The sequence below is a fragment of the Podarcis pityusensis genome, assembly GCF_964106645.2.
Source record: "Podarcis pityusensis genome assembly, chromosome: 4".
Classification (NCBI taxonomy): Eukaryota; Metazoa; Chordata; class Lepidosauria; order Squamata; family Lacertidae; genus Podarcis; species Podarcis pityusensis.
In genome coordinates, this window is record NC_138027.1 from 69,962,035 (window position 1) to 69,979,173 (window position 17,139).

General features: G+C 44.0%; 1 protein-coding gene across 6 annotated transcripts in view; it reads right to left on the reverse strand.

The window, feature by feature from the left end:
- Window positions 1-17,139, reverse strand: part of STS (steroid sulfatase) — a 111,184-nt gene that overhangs the window by 70,223 nt on the left and 23,822 nt on the right. For all 6 annotated transcript variants that reach the window (XM_081001360.1, XM_081001362.1, XM_081001359.1 and 3 more), the window contains 4 exons: window positions 16,112-16,294; window positions 13,308-13,429; window positions 12,314-12,436; window positions 9,541-9,964 (listed from right to left, as the gene is read on the reverse strand). In XM_081001360.1, coding sequence (XP_080857486.1) covers window positions 9,541-9,964; window positions 12,314-12,436; window positions 13,308-13,429; window positions 16,112-16,257 — 815 coding nt within the window. In that variant the 5' untranslated portion in view covers window positions 16,258-16,294. The remainder of the gene's footprint in view (window positions 1-9,540; window positions 9,965-12,313; window positions 12,437-13,307; window positions 13,430-16,111; window positions 16,295-17,139) is intronic.

A 17,139-nucleotide genomic window follows, 5' to 3' on the forward strand; every position in this document is an offset into this window, starting at 1 on the left:
ATGTCAAGATACTCTAGTGGCTGAATTGTCAAGTGTGGGCCAGGGCTTAGTGTCCCCTTGGCCGAGCGATTGTAGGTCTGTTGTGTGTGAAGTATCTGGAAGAAATGGGTTCTGGCCAAAGTAAAAGTACCCCTTTGAAATGCTTTTGGGGATTCAAGCTGATGAGAGGGGAGGATGAGGACATTGTGTAAATTAGATTGGCCCACCCCAAAATAACAAATTGGCCGTCCATCAGGACCCTTGATTTGCAACTCATTAATCCATTATATCAGAACATTTTGAATGTCCACCCTGATCAAATCCCCTACATTTCCACATGGAAGACCAATGTGGAACAGACCCCCCCCCCTCCTGGCTGAAGTCATGCTGCCAAAAAGTCTCAGGCAGCCGTATCTGCTCAGTCAGGAAGACAGGAGGACAACCCCCCAGTCCTCCAGGATTCAGAGAGGGAAGAAGATAAAAGTTTTGATGCCCCACCACCTCATGCCCCGGCAACAGCCCTGGCACCACCCCCGCCACAGGGAACAGATGGCCCAGCCCCCAATCCCGTGGACAATGCATTGGTAGACCTGGGCGAGGATGGAGAAAGGGAGGAACGAGAAGAGGATGGTGAGGATGAGGAATTTGTAAAAAGATTAGTTAAGTTGATAGGTGATAATAAGAACAGGCAGAACGTTTGAGAAAGTATGTGGAACCTTATGCATGAGAAGTGGACGTCAGTCCCCATATGTTAAAAACAGCGGGATGTGTAGGGGAACAGAGAAGAAAGTGGCAGAAAGAGTGGGGAAGGCAGTGAAAAGAGTGACCCTCCATAGGGCACATAAAGCACAGGAGGAGGGCGCGGCCAGAGTGATGCCTCTCCATAGAGTGTATGACCCTCCGGCCCCCGCGGGACCTAACGGGGTGGTGCCCAATAGAACTTATACAGTTCAACATGTCCCCTTCTCTAGTGCAGATGTTTGTAATTGGAGGAACCAAAACCCTTCATTTGAAGAAAACCCTGCCAAAATCATTAAGCTGTTTGAGGGAATTTTTTTTAAAACATACAACCCCACTTTTTATGATGTGCAATATTTGATGGATGCCCTGCTAGCTACAGAGGAGGATAGGCGAATTCATGCTGAAGCCCGAGCACACATGAGAGCGCAGGGGGCAGGAGATCAAGCTGTTGCAACAGGATATCCTGAAACTACACTGAATTGGGATTATCAGACCATTGAAGGGCAAAATACCCTCACCACTTATCGCCAGAATGTCTTAAATGGCATGAGGAGGGCAGCCAAAAAACTCACCAACTTTGTGGAGGCCAGAGAAATAGTGCAAGGAACAGAGGAGGCCCCTGGAGCCTACTTAAAGAAGCTGAAGGAAGCCTACCGCCAGTATATCCATGCCCCTATCATAAAAACTGCCTTTGTAGCCCAAACAGCGCCCGATATTTGCCGAAAAATCCAGATGGGCCACACCCTGAAATGGATGTTAGAAAATAGCCCAAACCACTTATAATCAGAGAGAGGAAGAGGCCCAGAAGAAAAAAGGAGAAGTACCAGGCAAAGAAGTTGATGGCCCTGAAGACGGGAGGTCCACCGTTAGAAGAAGAAGAGGAGGGCGAGGCCGCTTAGGAAAGAGTCAGCGTGCCATCTGCCGAAAGGCACCTATTTCCTCTCCCAGGCTAAAATGAGGAAATGTCAGATGCTACTACATCTGCGTTAGAAATTCCAAGTCACCACAGCCCTCAACCCAGCTGCCCTATTACCGGTAGGAGTAGGTGAGGAGCCCACGCATGATTGCATTGAAGTAATGGATGAGGTGTATTCTAGCAGGCCTGACCTTAAAGATGAAGCAGACCCCCACTGGCCATCATGGTTTATGGATGGAAGCAGCTTCATTGAGGCTGGACACCGGAAGGCAGGTTATGCAGTGGTAGCCCTGGAAGACCAGGTGATCGAAGCAAAGTCACTCCCGCCTGGAACATCGGCCCAGCTGGCAGAGCTAACTGCGCTTACCAGAGCCCTGAGCCTGGCAAAGGGACAGAAGATAAACATTTATACAGATTCTAAGTATGCATTCCTGACTTTACATGCCCATGGAGCCTTATGGAAAGAAAGAGGTTTGCTTACCTCCAGAGGACGCCAGGTGGCCCACCCACAAGCCTTGTTGAACCTTCTGGATGCTGTATGGGAGCCCGAGGCAGTGGCAGTTATCCATTGTTATGGACACAAGACTGGACCAGGAGAAGTGGCCAGAGGAAACCGATTGGCAGACAGAGTGGCCAAGGAAGCAGCCCAAGAACTGGCCCCCGCCTCGGTTATTGGAGCACTGGTCCCAGAAGAAATTTTAAGCACCACTGACAAGCCAGCTTATACGAAGCAGGAAAGGGACACTGCAGACGCTCAGGAGCTGACATTGTCCAAAGAAGGATGGTACCTTACCCCTGATGACAGGATATGGATTCCAGAGTCCCTTTCTCGGCAGGTTACTCAGAGATACCATGATTCAACCCACATAGGACCAGATGCTACAACCAAGCAGCTGGAGAAATGCTTCTATATAGCCCACCTCTACCAACTGGCAGCCCAGATTTCCAGGAAATGCCTGCTGTGTCAAAAGAATAATCCCAGAGCTGGACCACTGGCTCCCCCAGGGATTCAGCATAGTGGAACTGCACCTATGGAAGATCTTGTCGTGGACTTTACTGAATTACCCCGTTGTGGACTACACCGCTACCTGCTGGTGGCAGTGTGCACCTACACCGGATGGGCCGAAGCATGGCCAACAAAGACTGAAAAGGCATTTGAAGTAACCAGGTGCCTGCTTAGGGAAATCATCCCTCGCTATGGATTGCCAAGGTCCATAGGATCTGACAATGGACCAGCATTTGTTCATGCAGTCCTACAGGGACTGGCAAAAGCGCTCCAGATCAACTGGAAGCTGCATACTGCTTATAGACCCCAGAGTTCTGGAAAGGTAGAAGAGAATGAACAGGACTCTAAAGAATCAGCTGTCCAAGCTGACGCAGGAAACCGGGTCTAATTGGGTGACCATGTTGCCCTTGGCATTACTCAGGGTCCGCAGTCTCCTGTCAAAGCGAACCCACCTGTCACCCTTTGAAATTGTGCTTGGGAGACCGGTCCCATATGTCAGAATGTTGTCCCCACATGCTGGTCAGGATATGCAATTGAATAATTAAGTCCAGATATTATTCCGAGTTTTCTTTTGTCTCGACAGGTGGACCCAGGCTCGCAACCCCTGTGTGTTGGCTGCATCAGTTCGAGCCAGGTGATGAAGTGTGGGTAAACGATTGGGCACGGACGCAGCTACAACCGTGCTGGAACCTTATACCGTCCTGCTCTCCACACCCACCGCCGTGAAATTCGCCGGCATCACCCCTTGGGTCCACCACACCAGAGTGACCACTATAGATTGAACTGTGCAGTTAAATCCTGATTAACCCCTTCGGCTGACCATCTCCAGACCCTCCGCTGATGACCGCTCTGCTGATATCACACCGGAAGCTGATATCTCAACGCACAGCTGAAGAAATGGATGGGAGGGACGCCCGCGGGCAGCGTCCCCAACGTGAAAACCCGTGCCGGGACTGATCCAGGAAGTCCACCAGGACATTTAATACTTTCATAAGGACTTTCTCTTTTCCTTTTTTTCTGTTATATTCTGTATTGATTTGCTCTATGCCCCACAGCCCTGACCCTACCGAGCCATACCGCCCTTACTGGCCTGCTGGCCTCTGCTACGACTGGTTCGTCTTGCCGGTGGTAAGAGATGGCGTGCTCATTGACTACTGGAAACAGGGGTTTGATGAGGTTACTATACCAACCTCATCTGATGGACCAGGTTCTAATCTTAATCCAGGCGTTAGATGGGATGGAACCTATCTTAATGCAAGTATTGCAGGGGTGGGAGCCTTAACCAGGTGTGCATTGAAATTGCTAAACAAGTGCCAGTAAGAATTGCCACCCCAGGATTTCAGCTTCCATATGCTCTGGTCAGTAGGGAGGCAGCACGAGAGTTCAATCCACCCAACAGGGTTAGTAGAAAAGTTGACCCACATAGTGGGAGCATCAGCTCACCGGTGGGCTCTCATCCTTGAGGCTCAACAGGTAATCGGGCACAAATATCAGTGGGCTCTTCAACAATGAGCACACCCCCTGAATATTGCTGGGAGGAACCATGGAGTGATTGGGGGTGGTGGATGGGAGTTATTTCAACTGCCCTTGCCACATGGATGTGTCTCTTTTTCTGCTGGCATGAGCGTCATAGGCTCTGCGGGAGACGACGACCCGATCCTTCTATCCCCTTGATGATCCTCCTAGTGTTCCTCGTTCTCCTAGTTGCAGGAGACAAGGAAGGTGCTGCACCTGGTGAACATGGTCAGATGGGGACTAGATTATTGAGTAAAATATCACGAGGAGAAAATTATCATAAGATGTGGAAAGACAATATTTATATCAAGGATATGTTTAAGTTCACCACAATGCTAAATCTTTCCAATTGTTGGCTGTGTATGCACATGCCACCTTATGCTAAATGGCCAGGTTTGATGCTACATGGAATTCCCATTGGTAACATCTCCAACATAGAGAGGAGTTTGTGTGCTAGTTCATTCTCATTGCTGCATGTTTATCCCAGATAATAATGTCAGCATTTCGGCCACAATTGACCACATGGAAACAATGATAGCTGAAAACCCGCTAAAAACTACAGAGGGTGATCCATGGAATTGGTTATATTCTTGGTTGCCCGATGGTGGATGGATGGGGAGGATATTTACTATGGTGATAGGCCCAATAATGCTTCTATTGCTTTTTTGCTTTTGTATTCCCTGCTTGATGCAATGCTTGCAGAATATGATGGGAAAGATGATGTCTCGCATGATGGGACCTCGCGTGATTGCTGTAATGAGAGAATATAGACCCCTACCCCAGAACGAATCTAAGTAATAGATTGTTCAAAAGAAGAGGAGGGAGTAAAGGGAGATGGGGAAAGGTTTCTCTCAATATTTTCTGTGCTTAGAACTCTGTACCTAAGAAAGGTTGCTCTCAAATACTATCTGCAGTAAATTCCTGTGCTAATCCTGTGCTAATCTTACTTCTGCAAATTTTGGCCAGACAGTTAGCACACCGCCAGTGACTGCTTGCTAAATTTGGCTGGCAGGTCAAAAGTTCGTTTCCTGCCTAGCCAGCTAGCAAGAAACTGCTGCTGTTAGCAATAACTAACCAGACCTGCTAAATTTGGCTGGCAGGTCAAAAGTGCAGATTTAACCAGGCCTGCTAAAGAGGCCCCTTTTCCTGTCTTATGCTTACTAATGCAAAAGACACGTGTACGAAGGAGAGGGGAGGGAATGCTTAGCTAGCAGAAAGACAGGAATGTTTAGCAAGCAATAAAATGTGTTTAGCAAGCAATATGGATGTGCCATGTAAGGGAATAATTTGAGAAGGTATGGGAGGGGGGAGAGTGCTCAGAAAGTATAAGAAAGTTTGCTGAAGTGTCTTGCTTTACAGCCAGTGTATTTTCAGGAGCTATCCAGCTGGTTGTCTCTGTGTACAGATTGTCTCTGTGCACAGATTTCAATAAACTTTTTCTCCAAAGATTTTGCTTTCCTGGTACTTTTGTTCCCTCCAAGGTCCGGGGATGGCGTGGCTGATGGATCCCTAGGTAAATAAGGCTTCAAAAGATATCCTGTTAATTTTTCTCAAAAAGTCAAAAATCTGCAGATACATTCTGAATTCCACCTTGAATTGAATTTAAAGGTCAAACTTTAAAGTTGGACCATTTCCCTTTTGATAAAATGTGAATTGGATTAAAATGCCTCACAATAAATATTTGGAGGCCTTGCAAGGGATGGAAGAAAGTACCTGGAAAAATGGATTTTGGGTCCACTGGTTATAGGTAAATGCAGATTTGTAGACTTATGGAATGTCTCTACCATGCCAACTGGAGGGTACCATAGGATGCTGTTGGTACACCTTGTCCTTGTTTGGGCTCCTCCTCTTCCTTACTGCTCCCCCTTCTCTTTATTTCTTTGCAAATGGGCTCAGTTGTCACCATCTCACATAGTAAGAAAATACATGGGGATCCTACTGCTCTCTCTGTTTCTTTCTCTCCCTGGTAGAGGGCAGGTGAATAAGCCGAAATAGCAAAGCAGAAGAACAGCAGGCCAGGATATGGGACTTGCCAGGTTCCAATAATGCCCTCTCTGCATACCTATGTACTCATTTTGCACTCTTTAACTACGATATTGCTTGTTATATCCTATTTTTTTAAAAAGCTCATACCTCAAAAAGAAACGCTTTATGGCCTTCTCACTAGTAAACTACATATACTTGTAAGCAGTGCTGTTTTTCTAGAAAAAGAGGCACCGGAACTCAAAATGGACACCTCCCTTGTTCTCCTACAATGGCAATGGCGCCCACCTGAGCGTTCCGGCTGAAAAAATGCCCTGCTTGTAACTATAAAACTGAAAAGTGTGCCATTTAAACAAAATATTATTTAAGCCAAAGAGAGTTTGATGTTGGTACAGCTCCCATTTTATAGCTTTAAGTGTGTCATATCAAAATGGCATTTAAAAGTAGGACTAAATTTAAACATGAGTGTAAAATAAAAACTTGAAGTGTCAGGAACAAATAAAGGCTGAGTTTTACTATCTTGTTCAAATATAGAATAGAAATGAGAAGAGCTTGGCTTCCATTCAAAGGTTAAGATTTATATATTTTTAAACAAAATAATTGTATGTCTCAGTTATCTATTCCTATGCAGAGTCATTTTTCTATGCCCTCAAACAGCTACATACATTTTTGACATTTACTTTCTCATCCCTATTTCACAGCCTTAAATCTTCAGATATACAGCATCAGAGAATGATATATGCTTTGCTATCCATGAGACTATAAACAGGCTTTGTCAGTCTCAAGCAAATGTCCAACTTTTCTTCTTCTTCCAAATGCACACACTCTCCATTCTCTATTATCCCAAATATAAAACAAATGTTTTACTCATAATTCTTGTGGGCTACCCCACAGACGGTTTTCTAAGCTTTTGCCACACAAAATTTCAGAGAAATCAGAAGCTTCACCAATTTTTTTTTTTTAAAAAAGTGCTTAAGAAGCATTCTTTTTTTCTATTTAGAGTTAGGTGAATGTGATTTTGTTTCTTTTTCTCCAATAGTAGTGGCTCGTCATCCCAGTGCAGAAATGCACTGAGAAAACAATAGCTTCTAGACTAATTCGAAAGAAGTAAATTCCCTTTAAATGTGGTAACATCTCCTAAAAACTGCTCTAGTAAGGCATGAGTGTCAAATACACTGACTATAGTGTTAATTAAAATAATTAACACATGAGGGCTGCTGTCTTTACACCATTAACCACTTGTAAATTGAAATTAATGTGCTATATAGATGGGAAATAATAAGTTCTGTTGGATATAACTGGGACTCATGTATATCTCCTTTGCCTTCCTTTTTCAAGAGGTGCTCACTTTAGCAAAATGCATCTTCACCTTGCTAGTTTTTAGCAGCCAGCCCAGCATGGGGCCATACCTGGAGTATATGCTTTGCATGCAGAAGACCCCCGCTTCAATGCTTAGCAAAACAGGTGATACAAAAAACCAGCCATGGTGCATGAGGCTGGGTGCAGCAGTGCTGCTGCTTACAGGACTGGGATGGCAAGTCAGAATGGTGGTGAAGACATAGGAGATTTAGGTTGATGACTGTGGACACAAATGTGTAGGTAGAAGACACGTAGAATACACCTCCCAGAAACCCAGAGCTGGGAAGTCAAATCCCAGAAGTCCTTTCCTCTAATTGCAGATCTGGGAGGGTTGGCTGTGGTTCTGCAGTACAGAGGGGAAAGTACTCTGCACATGCTCAGAGGCACCTCATTGTTTTTTTTTTCAGTGCCAGAGTCAAAGCCAAAAAATCAAACACAACTTCCAGGGTGGAATGCTATTCCAAATTATAGTTTTCTGGCAGAGTAGAGTGCAACACTTACTTCCTAGACAAGGCATAGGCAAACTCAGCCCTCCAGATGTTTTGGGACTACAACTCCCATCATCCCCGACCACTGGTCCTGTTAGCTAGGGATGATGGGAGTTGTAGTCCCAAAACATCTGGAGGGCCGAGTTTGCCTACGCCTGTCCTAGACCTCTTTTCCTTGCATAAATAAAAGTGACAAGCCTACTGGGGACCCACACCTGTATATCTAAACAGGGGGTTGCTCCTCCTCAGGGTATCTCCCTTCATATTGCATTCCCATGAAATTTTGGAGGAAGTCTGGGTTGGCCCTCAAAGTCCGGTTCACTGCACCATCAAATTAACATTAGCAACACTTCCAATTATGAAAGGAAGAGTGAGCACAAGAGACCACATGATCCTTACCCACCCTCCTGAGCCACTGCCAACCTGGTGCTCTCCTCACCACTTCACTAAACCATCCTGGTCCTGGCAAGTAGCAGAACCTCCACAGCTGTGAGGGTAGCACCCACCCAGCTCCTACCTCATGCACTGTGACTACAAAAGACCTCTGCTGGAGAACATGGACAGCTGCTGACAGTCAAGAGTGGACAATATTTGTCAAGGTGGACAAATAGATTAGTATACATCTTTCTATATTATATAGAGCAAGCTGCAAAATTTGTAAGTCACCACCATTAACACTAACTACCAGCCATGTGCTGAGGCCTGCCAGGATCTTGACAGCCCATTTGTGGTGTTACACAGACAGCAGATCCAGGAGATTTTCTGCATCCCTGGTAAGCTGATGGCTGCCATTTGACTTCATGACAACAAGCTGAGCAGCGATCCTGAGCTGTAGAATGTGTAGGCATGTGTCAGGGAACTGCAGGCAGCGAGGGAGGAAAGAATTAGAGGATATAGGGAACGATCTCCACTGCTCAGTACTGAGTCCTCCTCAGAAGACAGAGACGAGGATAGTGAGTCTGGGGAGGAAAGGGTGCTTCAGAGAGAGGGGGATCCACATCACAGGGGAAAACGGAAGGGGCTGAGCCGTTGGCTCTGTTGGTCTCGAGGGAGAGGGAAAAGAGAAAGTAGTTAGAGCAACGCATCATGAGAGACGGGTCGCTTTGTTTGTTCTGCATGTAATTTTGTCAGAAGAAAATAAAGAAAGGAATTTATGGCTGGCTGCCGGAAGTGTTTTTCTGCTAAGTGCAGCAACGCATGCAGCTGGCTAGCTGACAGCAGGGCCTAGAGATCAGAGCAGGAATTCAAGAAAAGGACTGGGACTTTGGACAGTAGTTTGTAGGCAGGATGGGGAGAGACGAGTAAGAATTCATGCAAGGAGCTGAACCTCAGAGATTTCTGAATGAACACAGATGAAGTTCTGGGCTGAATTAGAGGGCATCTACAAATATATGGCTCTATCCTGTCTTCACACTCAATTTGTTACCTTTCAACAATAACGCCACAAAGGGATGGGAAATGAGTAGCGCTTTGTTCACCTGCCAAATCCCAGGCACCTCTGTAAACAAGCCATCACTCTGAAATTCGAACACTTTAAAACTGAACACCCTTACCTTCCTATGAATCTTTTGGCTTCCTCTGTGAATCTCTGAGTGAGGTTCTCATAGTTCCAGGGTTGCTGGATAATACTGTGATTTTGCATCAAGAAGCAGTTAAGATTCCGGAAGTTATAAAAGAAGAGCAGCAAAACTCCAACTATCACTGCAGCTATTAAGAAGAAGTAGCCCAGTACTCTGCGGGGAACTCTGACAAGGCCAATGTAATTCAGTACTGCCAAAGAGATCAGAGCAATCGCCGTGGTCTGAAGCGCTGCACGAGTGCGCATCTTCAGTCCAGCAGCAAACACGCTTCCGTGACCAGGTTTACAGTCCCTAAGATTGTTCACAGGCACCCCGTAGAAGTAATCAAATCCATGATTTAAAGGGTGGTGGCAGAAGTCATCACTGCTGTTGCAGTTAATCCCAAGATGCCATTTTCCTAAATGCAGGGGAAAGACACATATTTCAAACAGGTATTTAAATAAAATGTAGACTTGTATCTTTTCCACTGTATGTATATATCTATACAATTGGTACACCTCCTTCCTCTTTTGTGCAAATTTTGTGCAATTTTTGCCTCGGTCCAGTATACCTGAAGGAGCGTCTCCACCCCCATCGTTCTGCCCGGACACTGAGGTCCAGCAGTTCCCTCACTGCGACAAGCCAAGTTACAGGGAACCAGGCAGAGGGCCTTCTCAGTAGTGGCACGCACCCTGTGGAACGCCCTCCCAAAGATGTCAAACTACCAAACTTTTAGGAGACATCTGAAGGCAGGTCTCTTTAGGGAAGCTTTTAATGTGAATGTAGATGACTGTAATAATGAAATTAACAGAGCTTTCAAGATCCGTACTATAGTTTTCCCATCAAGAAAGCACACATGATTTAATAACCCAAGGACAACTCGAGCATTATATCTATTTAGCTTCCAGATAGTAAATTAGAATATTCTGGGGAAAATTCTACTTGCAGTACAGCACCCTACAGAACATCATAGGGCAGTTATCAAAAATGAGCATTTCCTGCTGTTTCCCTTATACAATGGAATGCCCTTCCATCTTCCATATGTGATACATTTCGGTTCTATGGGCTGCAATCAAGCTGTGTGTATATGTGTATATTACAATTAGTTGCTTCAAAAATCTTGTAAAGGCATACATTTTGCCCAGGCTTTTGCTGACCCACTAGATCAGACCCTGTGTATGCATTATTTTTCTTTGTTTTTATACTACTGTTTTACTGCTTTTATGCTGCACATTTGTTTTAATGATATTGGGTTTTTCATGTTGCATACTGAGTAGGGATTTTAAAACATTGAGCAGTTTGTAAATGCTTTAGAAAAGATTCATAAATAGGATAAATTACAGATATTTATCTAATATTGTAGCAAGAAACAACCATTCTTTTAATCTTGCTATTATTATTCTCTGGTTCTTCTGTTTTATTTTTATGTGAGCGATCAATGTTTTATTGTTGTCATGTTGACTGAGAGGTATGTTAGCCAGGCTAAATGACTACTGTTTGGAGAGCAATGTATAAACTCTTCAAATGAAAAAAAAAAAGCAAACAAATCATATGGGATCTTGAAACAGTGACTCAAGATTAGGGCTACGAACATATGGATCCAATACCTTTATATCTGCAGTGCTCCCCCCCCACACACTTTTTTATTCCATGACCATAATATCCATGGAAACTGCAGAATGTATTCAGCATCTTGTTTTGAAGAACTGCACTTTTGAATCCACAAGCAAATGCAAAGGCTATCAATTGTTTTCAGTGAACATTCTCATTTTTAAATTTTCGCCTAGTTTCCTCAAAAGCGTTTGGAAATGCAGATGCCATTATTTTGTTTTTATTTTTACCCTCATGGTGGAAAGTAAATCAGGTTGGATAAGTTAGGCCAGTATTTTTGGTTGCCAATGTATCTGATCCTACAAAAGGGGGCACAACCACTAGGTGGATTTGTCATCCCCCTGAATGTTCTGTTTCCCGTTAAGCTTAGTTTTGGCTTAGATATCTGATCACAGTGGGGTGTGATGCTTCTTATCTTCTTTTCAGGTGGACTATAACCATCTCACAGATCCAATGCTGCCATTTCCTGTTTAGGCAAGGTGTGGGGCTGCTGTTACTACTAATGGCTAAGGTAAAGGTAAAGGACCCCTGACAGTTAAGTCCAGTCAGGAATGACACTGGGGTTGCGTGCTCATCTCACTCTATATGCCGAGGGAACCGGCCTTTATCAACAGACAGTTTTTCCAGGTCATGTAGCCAGCATGACTAAGCCGCTTCTGGCAAAACCAGAGCAGTGCATGGAAATGCCATTTACCTTCCCGCCGGAGCGGTACCTATTTATCTACTTGCACTTTTTGGCGTGCTTTCAAACTGCTAGGTTGACAGGAGCTGGGACTGAGCAATGGGAGCTCACCCCGTCACGGGGATTCGAACCGCTGACCTTCTGATTGGCAAGCCCAAGAGGCTCAGTGGTTTAGACCACAGTGCCACCCGCGTCCCTACACTAATGGCTAACCTCGCCCCAAAGAATTGTCTCCTGCATTGAAAAGTCATTTTCAAAAAAAGAGTTATTTCAGAAAGTCTCAGTGACTCTATTTTATTGTTTGGAATTTCTGTAGGCATTTCCAGTTTTTTTTCTTTCTTAATTGCTTCATTTACTTAGTTGATAGCCCATCTTTAGCATGTAGATTACATTGAGGGACAAGTCTGGGTCAGAAAAGCAGGATATAAATTTCTTAAGACCAATAGATAAAGGAAGCATGTTAATCAGCCATACCTATGAGAGCTGTAGAATAACCCCTCTGCTGGAGAAGTTTAGCAAATGTTATTTCTTCCATAGGGAGTCCACCAGAAGAAGCAGAAAACAAGAAGACCCCAACTTTGTGCAGGCTAGCCATTCCTGAAGGAATAAAAAATTACTTTCAAATAGGAGGCAAACCAGTTACACACTTTGGGTGACATAACATTGGTCATAGTCAGATGAGGAGACGCACTGAAACCAATGGATGAATGTCTAAGGTAAAAGTAAAGGACCCCTGAATGGTTAAGTCCAGCCAAAGGCGGCTATGGGGATGCAACACCCATCTTGCTTTCAGGCCACAGACAGCTTTCCAGTCATGTGGCTGGCATGAGTAAACCGCTTCTGGCGCAACAGAACACCGTGACGGAAACCAGAGCGCATGGAAATGATGTTTACCTTCCCGCTGCAACGGTACCTATTTATCTACTTGCACTGGCATGCTTTCGAACTGCTATGTTGGCAGGAGCTGGGACCAAGCAACGGGAGCTCACCCCGTTGCTGAGATTTGAACTGCCGACCTTCTGATCAGCAAGCCCAAGAAGCTCAGTGGTTTAGACCACAGCACCACCCATGTAGATGCATGCCTACTAGTGAGGAGCACCAGTATTGGGGAGGACTCTTTCACATCAGAAGCCCCAACTGTGCCAAGCCAGAAAGCTACCACTCACAGCCCCAAAACAAGGTGTTCTGGGCTGGGGGCAGGGCAAGGGCAAGGGCAAGGGCAAGGGCAACTTAGGATGTGCTGGGACCAGAGCCGTGCAGATCCCCCAAGGGACTGATCATCAGACTCCATAGCTATGCCAGCCTGGAGCTGGTGTGGTGGACAAGTTACGATGCCCTTGCATTCTGTGTTGGCCAAGACCCAGCAGTACAAGGGATGCAGTGGTGGGTCTTCTGCTTTGTTCCTCTCCATCCTTACTTTGAATTGCTGTGCCCTGATATCTAACAATGGCGTAAGAACATCCTTTACCTGATCTGACAGAATAGCGGCCTGTCAAGAAAGATGCCCTGCTTGGGGTGCATAGTGGTGCAGCTGCTATGTGTTGAGTCAGTGTTGCTCCTTCTTTAGATAACTTGTCAATGTTAGGAGTCCTGGAGGGAAAAAAGAAGAAGACAAATTCAAGGGCATGTATTCTGAACATGTAAACACGAGTGAGTTCAGACTATTTAAAGTTCTCGTTATGGCTTATAGTGCATCAGTTGGTGTCATACAAATCCAACATGAAGCCAAATTTTATGGTGAATTGAGTGCACCTTTGATCATTGGAGTTAATGCAATTAGGTGTATCTACATTTGTCTAGGGTTGCAGCCAGAGTTATAGGTGGAATCTACACACATATAAAAAACACTGTGAAAATGCTTTTTAAAAAAAAAAAAAAATACATTTTGAAAAAGACATTGAATTTGGTATAGCTCACTGTCTCCATCTAGTTTCACATTTGTATATTGAACTTTACAACACACTTTTTTATTTTTTTATTTGCGGCTTTATAGCTGAGTCCATAGTCCTTTTTTCTTTTAACATTTCAATCATCAAATCAAAATCAATACACTAAGAACCAACATGTCTGTGTTTTAATCTTGCAACCTGATGCATGAAGTGAGTCTAAATTTTAAGGGCTATATGTTCTGAAACAAACTGTAACTAATATTTCCCAATCCATTGTATTTCTTCATTTTTCTAGTCTACGCTCAAATATTTGAGACAGAAAGATGTATTTTCACGATAGTTTTGTTCTCTCAGTCTATAGGTGTGTGTTTGTGCTCTGACTACTGTAATGTACATGGGGTTATCTTTGAGGACTGTTTGGAATTTCTGCATTTAGTTCAAAATCCAGCTGCTAGATTGAATATGGAAACATATTATATTGCCAGAACGTAAACAGCTGCACTGCCTTCCAATCCATTTCTGGGCATGATTCAAACTCCTAATGCTTAGAAATGTTGGTGTGAATTTTTATCTGTTTTAGAATTTTAACTCTTGTACATTTTAATGTATTGTAAAATTTCCCTGGTGTTATCTTTTTGTCAACTGCTTTGAGTTTTTGGGGGGTTTTTTGTTTTTAACAATCAAGCAGTGTATACATTTTTATGAACAAATAAATAAAATCATGCTTACTTTTGAAGTCTAAAACAGCTTGGGGCCTGGGTACCTGACAGATCACCTCCAGCACAAGCCTGCCTACGCACTGAGATAATATTTTGTGGCCTTTCCTCAGGTGAGATAGGTAGCATTGGGAGAATGGACCTTCTTAGTGCTGGCAGCTGTCTTGTAAGATGTGCTTACCAGGGAAGCTTACCTGGGGCCTACTCTCATGCATTTTGCAGTAGGTAAAGCAGCTTTTTAACTGACTACATACACTCCAACATTTCTCCAATGAAAATTGGGATTTTGTATTCCATCATCATCATTATTATTATTATTCCCCACCCATCTGACTGGGTTGGCACAACCATTCTGGGCAGCTTCCTACATATAAAAGCATAATAAAACATTAAACTTTAAACAAACTTCCCTATACAGAGCTGTCTTCAGATGTCTTGGTATGAGCTTTCGTGTGCAAGCACACTTCTTCAGATACACTGAAACAGAAGTTGCCAGATCCTTCTATATAGTGAGAAGGTGGGGAGGGGTATTATTCAGAAGGGTGGTGGGAATGGGAGATTGGCAGATAGCTGGGATGAGCCTGCTGACGACTCTTAACGACTGTAATGGGTCTTACAGGAAAAGGCAAGGGGTGAGAAGGTGAGAAATGGCTTAGTCATGTATAATGGGATAAGAATCCAATGTCTTTGTTCAAACCAGGTTTCTCCATGGTTTTAAGTTTGGTAATGAGTTGCAATTCAGCAGCTTCTCTTTCCAGTCTATTTCTGAAATTCCTTTGTAGTAAAACAGCTACTTTGAGATCTTGTATAGAATGTCCTGGGAGATTAAAGTGTTCTCCTACTGGTTTCTCTGTTTTGTGATTCTTGATGTCAGAATTACCCATTACAGTCGTTAAGAGTCGTCAGCAGGCTCATCCCAGCTATCTGCCAATCTCCCATTCCCACCACCCTTCTGAATAATACCCCTCCCCACCTTCTCACTATATAGAAGGATCTGGCAACTTCTGTTTCAGTGTATCTGAAGAAGTGTGCTTGCACACGAAAGCTCATACCAAGAACTAACTTAGTTGGTCTTAAAGGTGCTACTGGAAGGATTTTTTTTTTTTTTTTTTTTTTTTTGACTATGGCAGACCAACACGGCTACCTATCTGTATTCAGATGTCTTCTAAAGGTTGTATAGTTACTTATCTTCTTGGCTCAGGGGTCACATAACTCCATACCCTCCAACATTTCTAAGGAAAAGCGGGACATTCTAAGATCAAATCAGAAACCAGGATGGGTTTTATAAATTCGGGACTGTCCCTGGGAAATAGGGACACTTGGAGGGTCTGGTGCTACACCTTTAAAAAGAAGATTGTGCTATTTTCTGCTGCTTAGGTAGCTGCCCTTTGGATTTTTACTGTTGTTTTCTTATCAGTAGTGGCACGAGTGGCGGGAAAAGAGACATAAAGCCATCCCCTTGAGACCAGTTTCACTAATCCTTACTTGGATTAGGATGGGACTAACACCACCAATCCAGCACTTGCATGAATCAACCAAACCATGGGACATGTTTCTATTTCCTACTACAATAGTGGTTGTGATCTTCCACAAGCTCTCTGCCCAGAACAATCTCTTTTGAAGCTAAAGCCAAATGTACATAGATATCATCAAGTGTGTTGGCAAACCTTGAAGTTGTGTTTCCATAGCATCCCAGGTCTCCAATGCCAAGATCATCAGCCATGAATAATACAATATTGGGCTTTGAAATCCTTTCGTTAATAGCATTGCTTACAGGCCACAGATAAAGCATCACAGGAAGAAGGATCATCATTCTACTGCTTTAGGGCAAGGATGTTTCAAAAAGTTGCCTGTTTGATAAAAGAAATTTGTTTTATACATTTATAATTTATATAAAACAATATAAAATGTTGCTTTATATTTATTTTCATAATCGGCATAATAATTGACCTTGCCATTACAATGAGAACACCATGAAAAGGAAACACAGTTCTAGCAATTACTCGTGTTATTAAAGTTTAGAAGCAGCCTGTTGAGTCCGACCTTTCAAATTTTAAAACATTTTAATATATTTCCTTTCATAGTTTTGCTGAAAGAGAAAAGCTGAAATGTAGCAAACAATAGGAGTCAATCTTTCACATATTAGATGATGTTCAAGGACTTTTGAATATATTTTTCCAAAATGTACTTTCTTGGCAAAAAAAAATTCTGTGGAATTACCATCTGACATAAAGTAGTATTAAGGTATATTCACATTTTCCATCTAGGCGAAGGTGAGGACATGATTTTAAGATACCTAAAGAACCCAATAGTTGTTTATGCTGGTGAAACTGACAGTCTGTTTAAGGAAGCTGAGAAGGCCGCTCCACTTCCCTGTGGAACGGTGTTGCGGGCAGGCCACATGCTATCCCTGTGCACAGTGGGGGCTTGGAAGTGCCCCCGCATCATAGAGGGGTGCCGGCCATGTCCCGGCCCCCGGCTGACCAATCCGGTTGGCCGGGGTGACGGTGGCTTACAGCATTTAAGCAGCCATGTGGCCGGGGAATTTCCTCTTGGTTCCTGCTTCCCTGGATCAACCCCCCTCCCACCCTCTTTTCATGTGTTTGACACCTTGGCCTTGCTATGGACCTCGGTTGGTCACCTGTTGAGGGGGCCTGGTAGGAATTTTTCCACTTGGCAAATTGGCACCAGCCAT